Source organism: Lagopus muta, chromosome 6, assembly GCF_023343835.1.
Source record: "Lagopus muta isolate bLagMut1 chromosome 6, bLagMut1 primary, whole genome shotgun sequence".
NCBI classification, from domain to species: domain Eukaryota; kingdom Metazoa; phylum Chordata; class Aves; order Galliformes; family Phasianidae; genus Lagopus; species Lagopus muta.
Window position 1 is genome coordinate 58,688,270 of NC_064438.1, and position 17,273 is coordinate 58,705,542.

Consider the following 17,273-nt stretch of genomic DNA (forward strand, 5'->3'; position numbering starts at 1 on the left):
CATCAGCTGCTACAACCTGTTCAACTTACTGTGTGTGCTCTACAGCAATATAACCCTAACTTATCTAAGCCTTCTACATCCTCTGCAACCAACCGAGATAGGGTTATATCTCGGTATATAAGTACATATATATACTTATAGGGAGCAGCTCTTCACACAATCACCCACATGTATTACATGGGTCAGACAAATCACCCCAGCTACAGGCACAAGTGATGAGCCATACAAAACTGGGGTGGAAAATAAGTAGAAAAAAGGTAAACATTATAGAGGGATATGTGCACAGATACGTGTTGCAGTCCTTTGGCTCCTCTCAACTCTAAGTGCATAACAAGTACTGCATTTTCAAGAAAGAGCTCTGTAGATCTGCTGAAAACAGCCTGGAGAACAGCAGCTGTGATGTTGGACCTCAGGAGGGAAGGTAGAAAAAACAGAGGCTACTTCAGAGTATAGAAGATGAAAGGGAGAAAAAAAATATCTTCTGGTGCATGAAAAGTGTATTGGAAAGGAGCACAGTGCTCATCCAGCTCCAATCCCCTGCTGTGTGCAGGTCGCCAACCAGCAGCCCAGGCTGCCCAGAGCCACATCCAGCCTGAAAGTGGCTGCCTGCAGTAATGCCTTCTTAATTCAAATTCTGTGCAGTAAAACAGAAAAAGTAATGGGATTAAGTTACAAGAAGGGGAATGTAGGTTTGGTGTGAGAAAAAAAACCTCAATACAGTGAGAAAAGTTAAACATCAAACTGATATTTAGAAATTCTCCCAGTGTGGAAGCTGGGAGCAGTCAGAGCTCTGACCTGTGAGATGGGCCATGGCCAGGCAGCAGGGGAAGTAAAAGACTTTCAACCAGCCAGCTGCACAGGTATTAGGCTGACCTTATCAGTAAAGCAGAGAGGCAGCCCTTCACAGGAGGTCCAGCACTGTGCATTCCTACGAGCAGATGGCTCAGTGAGCAAAATGAATGTGCTGCTCATCATCTTATGCTGAAGGTGAACTTCTCACAGAAGATCTTTTCATTTAAGGAATGCAAAAATCATTAACCACAGTACACACCACTGTGTGTATGCAGTGTTTGCTCTCTGACTTCAGCTGTCACTTGACAAACCTATTTTCTAATTTATCCTGAGAAAAGAGGAAAACAGCTTTATCTCAAATGAGACCTCATTAACCTCAGGTACTGAAAAAAGCCTGTCAGTATTGGTTGTGACAAGGACTGATCCATTGGGATGGCTGGGCAAATTCGGGCCTGTAAGATGTCCCCCAGCCTTAATCACACCACGCCTTGTAACCTTGGGGGAAAAATGCAGAGCTGCTGAGGGCTGCGTCAGAGAGACACTGGGAAGAAAGAACACAGAAGGACTTCAAGAGCACGGCTCCCACTCTTCTTCTCTCTAAGGAAACATCTTCTAACTGAACCAGAATTAATTCAATATACATAATCATAAGCAATTCATTTCTGCCCATGACAGAAATCTGCAGTTACCTGCAGTAGCATCACTTCAATTTCCTACCGGGAAATTAGCTGCTTGCAGCCTTTTGACCCTTCCTACTCTTCTCTGCTGGCATCCAATGAATTTGCAAGCTGCACACTTATGAATTTTGAAATGTACATCCTCACAGGCAGCACTTCCATTAACACAATTTATCCTGACACAGGAAGGAGGAAATCCTTAAGCCTCTCCTTGCCTGCAGTTCCACGGCATAACCTCAACTTGACCACATACTGCCTAGCAATTACCTTGTCTTAGTGCTCAAGGAGCACAAATTCATCTGAACAAGCAAGAACATGCAAAGTGAAATCAACTGACTATTCTGTCACGTCGGTGAAGCACAGAATACATTCATAAGCACGGTGAAATACCTGGCCTTGAGTTATGCTCTGCCACATCTGCATCTCTGCTCCTCGCTGAAGAGATGCCTGCAGGCTGTGCTTTATTTCCCAACAGTGGAAAGGTGTCTGACCTGTTACAATACAAAAGACATTTCAGAAATACAATTCTATGCTAGTCAGAGCCTAACTAAATAATATTTTTCAGCAAAGACATCAAGGGATTCTAGTTTTGGCTCCCCAGTGAACCCAGGAGGCAAATATTTCCAGAATACTTCTAAACTGAGTAGAAAAACAAAACAAATTCAGTAGAAATAATTTGGTGAGCAGCTCCGTTATGAAGAACAGCATAAAGACAACCCTTAGGGGTCAGCTTTACACTAGGAGCATAAATTCAAAAAGCTAAGGAATCATTTGGCCTAGAGGATTGATGCTGCTGGTTCCAAACTGGCAAGCAGGGCAAATGACAGGGAACAAATCCACCACCCTGTGGCTACCAGGAATGAGCTGTTTTCAGATCTGTTTCTAGCAGACAGATAATCATCAGGAAAATGCTGTTATCTGCAGCACCATCTTGACAGCCCTTCTTAAAAGTAATGTGCTTGAATACTAAAGATGATTCATTCCAGTGCTCTGCTCTGTTAAACAGCAAAGTACCAACATGGACCAAACTGAAGCACCAAAATGCACACAAATGGAAGACTTGCACCCTTCTGAGATATCACTAATAGGAGAATCGTGCTCCCCCTGCTCACGGTGGTTTATTGGTGAATAAACTGATACTTCTAAAAGCAAACACACAGAAGCAGCCAACAGCTTTGCTGCCCAGCTGCCCTTACCTTAGGGTCATACAGTGCCCTTTCCTAATGCAAGCAAGCCTGCATCTGAACTAACTGAAAGTTCTCTGAACATTCCAAGGCTTCTTAAGCCCTTGGGATATAGTTTGTCATGTCTACAAGTTCAGCCTTCCTGCCAGAAGTCATTTCTTTGTTACCAGCTCAGCATTCCAGAACTCTGAATGCTGTAAAACATTAATTTGTGCGTCACACAAAAATGGCAATGGCACGTTGTCCAGGATGTGGACTCAGTCAGAGGCGTTCTGGCCAAAACCTGACTTGGAAGAAGGTCACATGCAGCACTTTGTGGCCCTGACATTTCAGGTATTCCAGCATTATCACATGTTATTTTAAAAACCAGCAGTAATGCATGAGGAGAGGGCAGGTACACACAGATGAGTTCTGAGACTTCACTGTTGCTGAATCCCCAGCCCCCTTTCACCTCAATAACCTTTCCTGTTTATCTCCTCTTTTCTTTCCTATTCTATTAAGGTAAAAGGTGTCCTCAGAACAGAGCTAAAAGTGACTTTAATCATGGGCTCCTAGGGCAGAAAAGGAGATTCTGTACTGCAGAATTTGTAAAATTTCTCAAAAGACATTTTTATTTCCTTAAAAACAGTTCATTAAATGGAAGCAACACATGATCTGCAATAATAAGATTCACCTGTGTTGTTTTCCTTTCATTGTAGAAAAAAACCAACAACCAACAAACCCAAAAAACATGCCCATATCCAGGCAAGCAAACTTTAGCCTCTTAACCCACTCTCCCTCTCACTCATTTGTTTCTGCTATGGTTCACATCACTTCTACAACGGGCTGAAATCTTAATAAAATATTTACTGCCACTGCCAATATTTTACCAACTGTGCAGTGTTACTGACTGCACCAAGGGACTCCTTCCAATTAAAAACCGACGCAAACTAGAAAATAATTAACCAGTGATGGTAAAAGCAATGTGTTTTTTTTAGGTTGGGAAATAATTCTCAGATAAAAATCAAGTTATTCAGCATAGCAGCCTGCTTGAAAAGATGAATCAGAGATTCCAACCTTGTTAATATTTAACTAACGGCAGCAGGGATTGGGTGAGACTTTCAGAGCAGAGCTGACACCTAAGTTCTACTCACATTACTCTCCTTCTCCGAGGAGCTGTGGATGCAGGTGAGGTCAGAGACTCCTGGCTGTGAGCTCCACTTTCGCTACAGGAGCTCGGGGAGGAAGCGTGAGAAGGGGAATCTGCAGACAGACTGAGCTTGAGAGCAGAATCAGGGCTGTCAAGTTCTGAAAAGTTACTGCTTAGCTTTGCCCTCTTCTTAGCTGCGCTATTTCGTAGAGATCTGAGTGAACTCTGCATCTAAACGGGATGGGAAAATGAAAAAAGACCGTTTTTAATGACTGTAAAGAAATTATGGCTGTCAATTCAATGGGCACGTGGCACTGAACTCTTCCCTTGCCTGTTCAGCACCTCAAAGTACTTTCAATCATGCATACAGGATGGAAGAAGACTGCAAAGTGAAGCCATTAACTGCTACTGTTCTTAGATTCTAAAGGCAGAATTTGAGACTCAAACAATTTCTACCAACTGCGACAGAATTAAGAACAAATGCATGGGGAAAGACCACAAACAACACAACCATCCACAGGACCAATGCTTCTCATGTAATTAGCACTGCTTCTGACGAGGTGGACACAGCTGCACCACCTCTGGAAGCAATCCGTCACAGCTCTGTGGCATCTGACTATGTTCCAGACTGGTGCAGAGCATTCAGTACCCCTCAGACACCACAGAGGCAGCACTAGGATCCCTCACCAGCAGCAGGCAGTGTTAGGGATAGGCACAAGCCCCCCCAAACAGAGCAGAAGCCTGATGTCCAGCACATCAATGCTGTGTGAAACAGATGCAGTGGCATCATGCTCATCCGGCTTCACACCAGTTTCTCACACTTATATAATGAAAAACAACTGAATTCCAAGAGAGCTGGGGAGTGCTGAGTACCACAGACAGCCTGCTCAGTGGACTTGGGAGGCTAAGGAAGCTCAGAGTCCAAAGAACCCTTCTTCAGTGAAGTTATTAGTGATTCGGGGCCCTTACCTCTAACTAAAGAAAGTACTATTTTAAAGCTGATGTGAAATTTACAGTAAAGCCTAAATACCAAAAGAATTTGGACCAAGGGTTGCTGTTCTGCTTCAGTGCCACAATAACTGCAAACATCATGACTTCAGTGCTGAGAAAAAAAGTGAAATCAAGATGCCTAGAAGAAACACAGCGAGTGTACTTCAGAATCTGCATTCACTGCTTTACCTAGCTTCTGCTGGACACCCAATGGTACCTCAGTGCAGGTCTGCTGAACTGATGACAGTGCCAAACAGTCCGAGTCAGAAACGCATGTTAGTTTCTGGCTTATAATCTATCAGTTGGACAAGTGTGTTGAATGACACATAAACAAACCTCTTCTTGGTCCACCTCCTCGTCATCGACACTCAGCTCTGACAGATCAGCTGCAAGCTTCCTGCCCGCTTCATTCATCCACGCATCCTCGCACTGCTCGGCTCTCCCCTGTGCCCTGCTGGGCAGGGGGCTGGCGAGGTGTGGGATGGGGGGCACAGGCCTGCTGCTCCCAGCCAGCCCCCGGCGGGATGCTGGGTGTCTCACCAAGGTGGGCTTCAGCTGCAGAGGAGAATGCTTCTCCTGCAAGTTCTGCCCTGGATAAGACAGAGCCAGGTGTCAGTCCTTGGGAGAGATGGCATGGACACAGCGCTGCAATCTGACGTGGGAAAGCTACTTTTGAGATGAGTTCTATCATTTGAAACACGCTGATGCACCGGGCTGCACTCACTATTATAAACACATTTCAAGAAGATCCAGTCAGGCTGAGTACCAGCAAATGTTTGTAAAATCAACAGGAGAAAAAGACTGGTGCCTTAAGAAATTCTACTGTAAGTGGCTGCAACACTATAACAACAATAACAACAATAGTTATCCTGAAGAAACACAGTGAAGTAAAATGTTGGCAATACGCAGAAAATCAAGAGATAAACACACACCTTCAAGATAAAAAGTTTTCTGCATTCAAAGGACAGATGGCTTCCAAAGAATTAATTCAGAAACCTTCTGAATTTTATCTTCGTTGAGACTCAAATTTCTGCACATATGTAGAACAGACTTCTTTAAATCAGTGCAAAATTATAAGTGGAAACTGTGATTTTGCTTAAAGAAAGTACGCTTCATGAGTGGGGGAAGGGAGGCATCAATTTAAGCTCAACAGATACTGAAGTCATTTTAACCTACAAGAAGACTGCCTTTACCAACTACACTCAAAAGAAATTTGGTAAATTGTTTACATTATTGTAACTAAATAAGCTTAAAATTATTTCTGGTTAACATGATGTATGCATGAGGTCTCTAAAGACAGAAACCAGAGCACAAAGAGCAGCCTCTGCCATTAGCTGTCAGTATAAATTGGGATGAAACAAGCACAGATTCCGCTCACTGAAGAGGTGCTTATTGGGAACAGAACTTAAAGAGTTTTTCTAAATGCTGGAAATCTGACATGCAGGCTCCCAGCTGCAAATAAAGAAGTGAAAAGGCAAAATGCAATGAGCAGAACTTTCTTGTACGTGTGTCATTTGGGGCATTAGAAGTAACGAGACGTTCCCTAAGAGTGCTAGATGTTGGGGTCTGATTTTATCGCAGTCTGATGGTAAGCCTTCTGCTGATAACACCACCAATAAGAAAAGCAGAGCCATTGCATATTATCTTCTATCCCATATATGTAAAGACAAAAGAAATGAAACACATCAGTATTTAAAACTACCAATACACAAAGATGATACTTCTAAAAAGAAGCCCCCAGTGGGATGAGCAGAGCACAGCAGCTGCAGCACTTCTACAGCCAGAGCACTGCATGACTCCCCACCTATCTGGCACTGCTAGTTTTTAGCTGCTCCTTGTAGTCACTTCAAAAGCCAACGTGAAATCAGTTCTCAGTATACTAAGAGCACTCCTACCTGCGCTGTCTCTTGGCTTTTGAGAACTTGGCTTGTGCAGCCCTTCAAAGCTTTTAAGAGGCCAGGAGTTTGAGAAGCTCATGGTATTATGCTGTGACTTCTTTGGGGACTCAGCTGGAGAGGAGAGGTGCTTAGGGCTGCTCCCAGGGGATGTCAGAGGGTAGGATGGCAGGATGAAGGCCTCCTGGTTTGCAGCAGTACCTTGCGAGGACGACGTGTGTTCTGCTGGGCTGCAAACACCTCGCTGGGTCTTGCTGGAAAAATTCAGGCTGGCACAAACTGAGCAAAGTAAAAGAGCACTATTTGTGGTAATTACCCTCTTTGACAGCTATTAAAATAATAATTTGTAAGGAAATAAAGCACTCTCTGCAAGTCAAAACTAAAGGTCGGCACTTCACTCAACTGATTACAGGCAGATCAGCTAACTTCAATTGGCAAACTGTGTTCTCCCTCACAACATCCATTCCCTCGCTGCATTTGGTCAACCAAGCCTGAGCCTAAGCTGTCTTGCAGGCATGTCTATAAAGAATTACATTTCAAAGAGAAGAATCATTCAAGCAGATGGAACACAGCTCTGTTGTTTGCTGTTCTGTATTCCAAGTCTGCATTGCATAACACTGACAGACAACTTTCAAGCTTCAGTGATGCAAGAATACAAATACAGCACAAACGTTTTAAGTGATACTTCCTTAAAAACCATTCAAATACTATTTTCTCCTAGAAACCAGTAGGTCAAAAATGGAAAGATTCTGAATAGGGATAGAACAATTATCATAGTTTTATCTCCTCAGCCAGCACAGAGAGACACTTTGCAAGTAACACACACTGCTTACAACACAGCTAAAATCCAAATACCTTTGTCTTGCTGGCAGTTATTTAATCCCAAGAACTGTAAAGCAGAGTCCACACTACCACTCTTCCCACGTGTCTGTGTGTGTCCAAGCGTTCCACATTTCTCTGAAGTATGTGGCTGATGAGAGCCCACAGCACCTTTCAGAAGGAGAGCACAATGAATGAGACTTCACACACACTGTTTAAAAAAATGTATGTAATATTTAATAGCAAATTAAGACATCGATTTTGTAAGAAGTAACTAGTGATAAATACAAGAGTTTCTAAGCGACTCCTAATCCTGTTCATAGGCACAAGCTAGAGAGATGCCTGGCCGCTCTCCCAGGGCAGCCCTCCAACTCTGAGAGCGAGGGGTGCTCATAAAAAAACCCACGACAGAACAATCAGCTCTTTATATATATATATATATATATATATATATATATAAAAATATATATATATATATATATATGACAATAGAACACAGCACCTCAAAACCCCAAAACACAGCGAGTTTCTTTACAGCAATACCACTCTCAGCATAACCATGAGCAGACTCTGCGTTCCACACATCAGCGCTCCTCAAAGAACGCAGAGCACAAAACCACTGCCAAGGGAAGAGAACAAGGCAGGCTTGGTCTTGCCCAGCCTCTTCGTGTGCTTCTTGGCTACCAAATACAAACCACTAAGCTGACACTGCTAGCATAAATTAAGTGCAGTCCTACACCTAAGATATTTTATGGAGCTGGTTTTCGAAAACATGACATTTTTCATCCTTTAAACAATCTTTCAAGCTCCCTCTTCAGACAGCTTGCTACCCCAGCTGTTCATACAAGTTAAAAAAAGAAAAAAGGAGACAACACACAAATCTAGATGAGATGTGAACTTAACTGGACTTCTGAAGAGCCCATCACACGCAAATATGACCCCCCCAACATGTTGTCCAGTTTGTGGTTTAGTATTTCACATCCTGCAGTCACTACCACCTGATTCTTGGTAGGTGCTGTTCTAGCCAACCACGTATTTCTGCTCGTAACATTTTGTGCCTCCTTTATCTGCAATTCAAATTGGATTTCACAGTGTAAAGAAGCTCTGGCTGCATGACTGCTGCCATTCTGCAGGTCACTTCTTCCTCCCTTTGGAGAGGAGCAGGAAGATGCGTTTCTCAGGGATCTCCTGAGCCCACTTGTTAGTACATCTGCTCACATAAGCACACTGTTTGAACTCACTGCGAAGTAACGTGGCGCTATTTGCAGAAAGGACAGACCCATAAGCTCTGATGGAGCTACTGAATGTGGCGGACATGTGTGCGTGCAGCAGGGCTGGAGAGCAGGGGCAGGTGCTGAGATGGTGTGAGTGCCCCGGGTCAAAGGGCTGTGCAGATGGCTCTGGCTGCAGGCATCGCCCGGTGCCTGTTCTCAGCTCTGTGCTGTGCATGACACCCCAGAGCAAAACCAACAGCTGCAGGCAATAAGCCATCCTCATAAAGCTGTACGTTTCTGTTCATATAAACCTGTTTGCAAATGGCAGATCAGACGTACTCAGAATCACAGAATTGTAGGGGTTGGAAGGGACCTCCAGAGATCATCGAGTCCAACCCCCTGCCAAAGCAGGTTCCCTACAGCAGGTCACACAGGACTCATGTTGGTACTCACCGGCACAAAGCGAAGAATGCTCAGAACTGAAATCTACGCTATTCTGAAATAAATCTCTTGACGGTTTTCTTCTACTGAAAAGTAACTCATCGCTGCCCGGCGTTCCTTGGGAGGGCTGCAGCTTTGGAGAATGGAGAAAATCTCCGGGTGAAGAGAACTGCAGGAGAAAGGAACACAAAGAAACAAAGGTGCACGTGAACAGAGCGCTCTCTCACGGTGCTGCACGCCGCCCACGAGCCCCAGTGCCCCCTCACCTGCCAGCACAGCGCTGGAGCTCCTCTGCTAACCACAAGCACTGGAGCTGCAGCCACAAAGCACTCCGACCTGCCTGCCCAGCTACTCCCAGATTGCCAATACTGGAGGAATCCTACCTAGGAGAACGGAGCTGTGGGTTTCCCATTTTCACTCCCACAGGTTGACATCGAATGTTCAAGAAAAAAAATGGAAATAAAAAGTTGCGCTCTTCATCATTTTTAAAAATTAAATATTGTTTTGATTTCTGTACATTCAATCTTTAACCAGACAGTGGCTATTTGAGCTGTGAAAACAGCACGCTTCAGATGGAGCACAAAAGCTGTGCGTTGCACTATCAGCACCCTGCAATGAGAACCAGCTGCAGGAACCACGTGCTCACCAATGGAAAGGGGCCCCCAGGTCCTCTCAAGGCACAGATTCCCAACACAAGAGGCATTTATACAAGTCAAAGAAACAAAATCTCCAAGCCCTATTAAGACACTCCTCGTGGAAAACTGAACTCATGCCTTTACATCCCTCAGGCCTAAATCTGCTTCCCGTGGCCGTGCTCCTCCCTTACAAGGCACACAGTAACTCACACACATCCCTGCTGGCAGCAACTACAGAAGGAAAGCAGCCATTTGGCTGCAGCCCCATGTGGGAGCTGGGCTGCTCAGACAGGGCAAAATCTCATCTGAAACTTTCCAAGCAAAGCCACCGCAATGCTCAAAAGTTGGAAACTGGATATAAAATCTTCCTCCCTTGAAATACAGTTTCAGTGCAGGACTGTGCTTTTTAATTGGGTTTCAGAGATCAGATTCTCCATTAAAATGGTTCACTGCCTAAAAGTTTGGTTTAAAGCTGGCAACTAGGGAAAACTTAAGAAGCTGAGGTAAAAAGAGATCAGTCCAGATCCCCTTCTTAAAGGCAGACTGCAGAAGCCCAGAAGGCACTGGTAAGACTGGAGCAGGGAACATGAAGCTTTGGGAAGAAAGAGATTCTGGTGACGAGATGCAGTCTGAGGACAATCCTTCAGTCACTGTGATGGCAGCATCCTGAGGATGCTGGTTTTACTTTAACATGAGAGACAGCAGCCAAGTGTGCTGAGAAACCTGCTTCAGGTTATTAGAAGTGAGGACAAAAGAGAATTCAGCATGCACAGAATTACAGAATCACTCCAGTTAGAAAAAACCTCCAAGATCATCAAGTCCAATTCCCACTCCCGCAAACAAGCCATTAGAAAACAGCATTTTAATCCATCAGCCTGGACACGGGCATTACTTGCACAAAGTACTAACGCCTTTCCATGCACACCAGCCAATGTATGCAGAAAGAACAAATGACACGATGCTGAAATGACTGTACAGCTTTGCTCAGGTGCTTCAATTCCAGCTGCAGGAATAAAAGCTGTCTGCTTTCTTGTACGCTAACTGTAATTACAGGGGCACGCAGGGTAGTGGCAAATAAAGCAAACCTAAGGCCACCGGAGTTTTCGTTGCAACAGATCTCAGAGAAGGGAACTCTCAGAGCTTTCATTCTGATTTCATTCCCAGCGCAGCAGAACCTTGGTAGCCATGCAGCAGAAGTCAGAGTGCTGCTGAGCAGCCCAGGGGCACACTGCTGCCACGGCCCCTGCATGCACAGCAACTGCATGGGGCCACCAGCAACACCCACCTGGGGAAACATCCAGCACAGCACAAGTGGATCATGACAGTTCCCCAAAGTACTTTTCCATCACCCTTGAAAAACCACGGCTCATCTCCTGGGGTCTGACACCTCCAACAAGGAATCCCACACACACTGTCAAACCGTGAAGTTATGTGAGCATAGCCTAAGTGCACCGTGCAACTCGGTTCAGAGCTTCAGGAGAGCGTTCCACTGCTGTTGCTGCTGCAGCCAAGGGCACAGCTTCCAGCAGCACGTATGTTTTGTAGGGGAAGGCAGAAAATAACATTTATCTTATTATCTAGGCACGCTGTGCATTCCACACAGCACCCCCAGGGACACCTGGCTACCAACATCCATGGGGAGACACAACAGCATCTGTTGTGCCTTCAGGAGGGCAAAAGCATTTGGTTTTTTGACAAGTGCTTTTGTGCCCCAAATTGCAATGTTTCTGTTCTGATAGCTCGCCTAAATTGGAGTTAAGAAAGATTACAGTTAAAAAAGGAACAGGGGAATTCATTGCCACAGCAATGTTCTTCAGCTCATTCACATGACATGGACAAACCAGGACACTGTATGAGAAGGTAACACGTTTGGTTACAGCAGGCTAACTTCAGTTAGTTAAAGGCAGCTCCCGGAGGATTCATAGACCACATTGTGTCCCACAGAAAAGAGCACAAACATTTCCTTTGGAACGGTCTGGTTTCAATCTGATGGAAGCTACTTATTCTCTCCTAAGGAACTGGAGCAGACTTAACGCATCAGTGCAGCAAAAGAATACTGACTTCAGCAAATTCACACTCTTTCTCCATTGAATTCACAGATAACACTGAACATCACAAGGCCAGCCCTGCCTGCGCAGGGTTAGAAACGAGCAGGACCCTGCTGAAGTACAAAGGAAAAGAACTCATGTGATTACACACTTGATTACCAGCTCATGAAAGCATTCCACTGGTGCTGCCACAAGGCTGCAGCATCCCAGCAGGCACCTCCCCACGAATGCAGTGGGGCCAGCACTGCCACCTGCACACAGGGCACTCAGTGCTGCGTCCAGGCAGGTGTGTGCAGCTGCCAGCAATAAACACAGACAACTGTGCTTCATGTGATGAAGCCAGGCCTTGCTCTCAGAAAGAGAAATGGGAAGCTGGGGTTGTGTGAGCAGCTATTAAGCAGTAAGCCTTACGTTCTGACATGCAATGCGCTGAGCTGTGAAATCAGGCAATTGAACCACAGGACGCTCACTGTCAGAAATAACAAGAGCTATGGATTAAACAAGGCTGGCATCCATGTTTCATTTAATGCCTTTTTAACAGCTGCGTGCAGTTTCCCCCAGGAACGCCACGCTCTGTCAGCACAGGCAGGGCACAGCACAGCCCTGCTGCCAGCCCTTGGCACAGCCACTGGTGCTCAACAGGTGGGGTTGTGCTGGTAGCAGCTCTCAGGCACACTGTTTGAATACCACCAGCATCACCAACAGCTCTGGGTTGACAGATGGGTACCACACAGACTCGCTTTCAAAGCTCCTGGGAGGTTACAGAGCAGCATTCCATCAGCAAACCAATTAACATCACTGGCAGGCTGCGAAGCCCTGGAGGCAGCGTGCTTTATCTTCCCCACACTGCCAGCACCCATTAACCCACCCACTAACCTCACCCCTTATCTGATCAGCACAGTCTAGACGTGGCCTCGGACCATTGCTGTGCAACATGACCCTACAAATAGCAGCAAAAAAAAAAAAGAACAATTGTAAAGACTCATTTCATGCATCCTTTCAGACCCCAAAAGTTAATTTTTAAACAAACTCATCTCAAAGGAATGCTTGTTTGAATTAATAATTAATTTTTTACATTTACAGAAACAAGTCAACTATGCAAATGTCATGCATGATATATCTTAGTCAAAGAGGGCAGCTATGAAGAAAGGCAGGGCTGCCCTTCTTTCTCCTCACTGTTAATGCCCCAAGGTAAAGGACTTTATTTAATTAAGTACTTTATGACAATCTCTTCGAGTTGTCAAGGGACGACTTCAGTACAGGAAGAACTGCCCAAGTTCAATAGTCCCCATTCCAATAGTTCCAACTCTGACACCTCAGAGTTAGTGATCTCCTTTCTACCAACTTCAGTATGTAAGAAAACAAAATGGAAGTGACAAATGAACAGACCGAGTCAGAAAGCAGAAGGAAGAGACATGAACACAGGCTCTGGGCAGCCTGGGCTGCTGGTTGGCGACCTGCACACAGCAGGGGGTTGGAACTGGATGAGCACTGTGCTCCTGTGCAACCCAGGCTATTCTATGATTCTATGATTCTAACAAAGAGCATCTGCAGGAGGTGCAGGATGACTTAGAAAAAGTCATTAGATGCAAAAAAAAATTACTTCTTACTAAAAAGCAATAAGCACAGAACAAGAGAAACAGTATTTCTCCCTGTAGAAGTATTTTTGTTGCCACCTACAGTACACCACAGCAGCGAAAGCAAAGCGAGAGTGGTTAACTTCACAGCTTGAGGCCCCTGTTCAAAATTATGCTTTTACCAAATAAAGGCTGAAACTTATTCAGGTCTAATTCTGCAAAAATAGGTGGCAGAAATACATTTGGCATGAGACGCAAAGACATAAAAATAGAGATGATTCCAAAAGGAAAGCGGTAATTTTAGGCTTTAGTACTTGCATGAACTGAAGAAGTCGCCAAGGAGGAAGGAAAAAAAATTATAATTGCCAGAAGATCTGAAGGCACTCAGACAAGTTTGTGCCAAGCGGTTGCCAGAGGAAGGAAACGGATCTACAGACCCTTCTGCTTTCTCCCATAGGTGCTCTGTGGAGGAGGGAACCCACCTCTCCCAGCCCACAGCATCTGGGATCACCCACCTTGGAGAGCTGGGCAACAACCCCCAGACACACACAGATGGCATCTGCATCCACAATTTTCACACTACACCTATAAAGCTGCACGGAGTATAAAAGGCTTTCCTGTAGCAGTGCCAAGGATGCTGCCTACTGAAAGGAGTACCTCAGCGCCCCGACTTGCAGCCACAAAGATGTGGTTGCCTCCCCAGGTTACATTTCAGTCCACACCACTCCGAAATGCATTTTACACACACAACAAAAAAGAAAGCAGGAATGAATTGTTTGCCTCCCTCCTTCCAGAGGTCGAAACTTTGGGCACTTTTCCCCATTTACAGAGGGAAATCAAACCACATGAGCAAAAAAGTTAAACAAAAAAGCCAGCAGCACTTCCCCTGGGCCCAGCCATGAGCTTGGGCAGGAGCCCTCCATCACTGCGACCCACAGCCGGGAGGGCAGCCAGGTGTTTTGCGTCTATGTGAATGCAGGCAGACACATCAACTCCCTGCAGACTTTTACAGTGCAACAATGTTAGCTCACATTCCTTTTTAAAGGACTTTATTAAAACCCAGCCTGCACAAAGTAGCTTTGCCTATCATTATTCCTGATCTCGCTCAGTACAGGAGCCAACTACAAAGCAAGTATGAACTAAATTCTGAATCACAGGGTCATAGAATTGCTCAGGTTGGAAAAGACCTTAAGGATCATTGAGTCCATCCACAGCCCAACCATCCTACCACAACTCTAACAGCCCACCCCTAAACCACAGCCCTGAGCACCACATCCAAACAGTTTTTAAGCACATCCAGGGATGGTGACTCAACCACCTCCCTTGGCAGCCCATGGCAGTGCTTCACAGCCCTTTCTGCAAAGAAGTGCTACCCGAGTAGCTAAATATGGTAGCAAAGAAATCTATAGCCATACAGTTTCCCATTTTCTGAAAGCCACTCACTTATTAGTAGAGTTCAGGTAATTCTGGAGTAACTCATTCACTGAGGATCAAGTAATGCTACGTTAAACCCATCCAGCACACACTGCAGGTCTCGTGGTACCAAAATCAGCTGTCACACACAGAACTGCAGAAGTAAAAGGGACCTGAACAATTCTTCAGAGGTTCCTTCCACTTGCAGACATCAGTATAATCACTAAACTCTACAACCAAAACGCAGGTCAAGCAGAATCATTACTTCAGCCTCACCTACGTTCCTCCTGGTCAGATCACTATGAGGAACACGGGCCATTTTCACACACGGCAACCCACAGACTTGGTTAGAGGTGCACTGCCCAAAAGCACTGGCTTCAGCCACGTGCTGGAACTCTGCCTCCAAGGCCTGAACTGAAGCCATTTGTCAGTTTTCTTCCGAACAGCCCCAGTATTTAGCATCCATCAGGTGTTCTCAGAGACACAAGCAGGAGCTCCCTAAGCTTCTGTGAGTCACAATCAGGGTCACCAGGGCAGGATGTCGGAAGCGCCCAGCAAGCACAGCATGTTTCAGCAGTGAGGTTTTCTATGCACACTAAGATGTCTGTTTTGTCCCGGCGTTAAATCGGACGTTTGGAGCATTCAGATCGGGTCTGCCAGGTCAACACACAGAGAACCTCACACACATCAGCAGCACAAGCCGTGCCTCAGAAATCACAGAATCACACAATGGCCCAGGTTGGAAGGGACCTCAAGGATCACGAAGCTCCAACCCCCCTGTGCCATGCAGGGCCACCAACCTCCACATTTCACAGCAGCCCAGGCTGCCCAGGGCCCCATCCAACCTGGCCTTCAACACCTCCAGGGATGGACGGGGCATCACAGCCTCTCTGGGCAGCTGTCCCAGCACCTCACCACTCTCACAGCACACAACTTCCCCCTGACATCCAACCTCAATCTGGCCTCCCTCAGCTTCAAACCATTTCCCCTTGTCCTGCTGTTATCCGCCCTTTCCAAGAGCTGACTCCCCTCCTGTTTTAGGCTCCCTTTAGGTATTGAAATGCTGCACTGAGCTCACCCCGCAGAAACACCTGTCACTTCACAAACCTCTGGAAACTTTCTCATCCTCTCACAGTATTTCCCCTCGGAAAAAGCAGCCCGGCGGCACGTACCTGCTCCACGCCCTCGGCGGAAGGCACCACGTCTCCCGCTCCGCCTTCCCCGTCTCTGCCGCGCTCTGCTTCCCAGGGCAGTTTGTTCTTCCCTCTCCCGGCACTCAGGATTCTCCGCGCCGTCCCGCCGGTCGAGCCGGAGCTCCGCGCGGCGTCCCCAGGCTGCGGCCCGCAGCTCCTCGCGCTCCGCGCCCCGCCGCCCGCCAGCAGCCACTCGACGTCGGCCCCGCGCGGCGCCCCGCAGCCCCGGGCGCTCGAAGGCAGCGGCACCGCGTACTGCACGCAGCCGCGCTCCCCCAGCCTCGGCAGGCTCTTCCTGGCCAGCCTGGCCCGCACTGCGCGCATCGCCCGGTCCCCGTCGTCCCGCGGCTCCGCCGCGCGCACCGCCTCGAACAGGAGGCCGCTCTCCCCGGGCCCGGCGGCCGACGCCAACAGGGCGAACGCCTCCAAGGCCGCGTGCCGCACTCTGCGCTCGCCGTCCAGCAGCGCCGGGGCGAGGCCGAGGGCCAGGCTGCCCGGGTCCAGCTCCCCGGGGTGGGCGAGCAGCGCGGCGACGCAGGCGACCAGCACCTCCTCGCGCACGCGGGCGTCGCGGTGCCGCAGCAGCTCCCGGCGCAGCAGCAGCTCCAGCACGCGCCGCGGCCCGGCCGCCTCCATCAGCTGCCGCAGTAGCCGGTGGCAGCGCCGGCGCAGGGCCGCCCGCGGGTCGCCCAGCGCTTTGGCCGCGGCCGCCACCAGCGGACCCAGAAAGGCGCTCAGCCGGCCGCCCAGGCGCATGGCCAGCAGCTGCGCGGCCTCCAGGGCGCCCAGGGCCACCGCCGAGTCGGCGTCGTCCAGCAGCGCGCACAGCAGCCCCAGCAGTCCTAGCAGCGCCGTGCCGGGCGCCGCGGCCGCCGCGGCCGGGCCGAGGGCCGCCAGCAGCCGCTGCAGCTCCTCCACCGCCCGCGCGCGGTCGCGGCAATCCTCCTGGTCCAGCAGCCGGCCGCGCAGCTCGGCCGGGAGCAGCCCGAGGTCCGACCGTTCCGCGGGGCCCCCGCCGTTCTCCGGCTCCTCGGAGCCTCCCGGCCGCCGGGCCTCGCCGCGGGACGGCTCCCCGGGCGACGGACCTCCGCGCCGCCTTCCGCGCGGCCGCTCCGGGCCGTCCCCCGCCGCCCCGAGCTCGGGGCCCGGCGGCCGCTCCATGGCGCGGGCGGGCGGCGGCGGGGCCGGGCCCAGAGCCGCGGCCATGGGCGGCGAAGAACGGAACCGCCCCCGGCAACGCCGCGCGCCGCAACGCCGCCGTCGCCA

General features: G+C 48.2%; 1 protein-coding gene across 5 annotated transcripts in view; it reads right to left on the minus strand.

The window, feature by feature from the left end:
• The window catches only part of TOGARAM1 (TOG array regulator of axonemal microtubules 1), a 33,060-nt gene extending 15,847 nt beyond the window's left edge, over positions 1-17,213 (minus strand). For all 5 annotated transcript variants that reach the window (XM_048949118.1, XM_048949121.1, XM_048949120.1 and 2 more), the window contains exons 1-7: positions 15,987-17,213; positions 9,154-9,310; positions 7,523-7,657; positions 6,668-6,946; positions 5,109-5,362; positions 3,787-4,013; positions 1,860-1,960 (exon numbers count right to left, since the gene is read on the minus strand). In XM_048949118.1, coding sequence (XP_048805075.1) covers positions 1,860-1,960; positions 3,787-4,013; positions 5,109-5,362; positions 6,668-6,946; positions 7,523-7,657; positions 9,154-9,310; positions 15,987-17,213 — 2,380 coding nt within the window. The remainder of the gene's footprint in view (positions 1-1,859; positions 1,961-3,786; positions 4,014-5,108; positions 5,363-6,667; positions 6,947-7,522; positions 7,658-9,153; positions 9,311-15,986) is intronic.
• Positions 17,214-17,273: the final 60 nt, after the last annotated feature.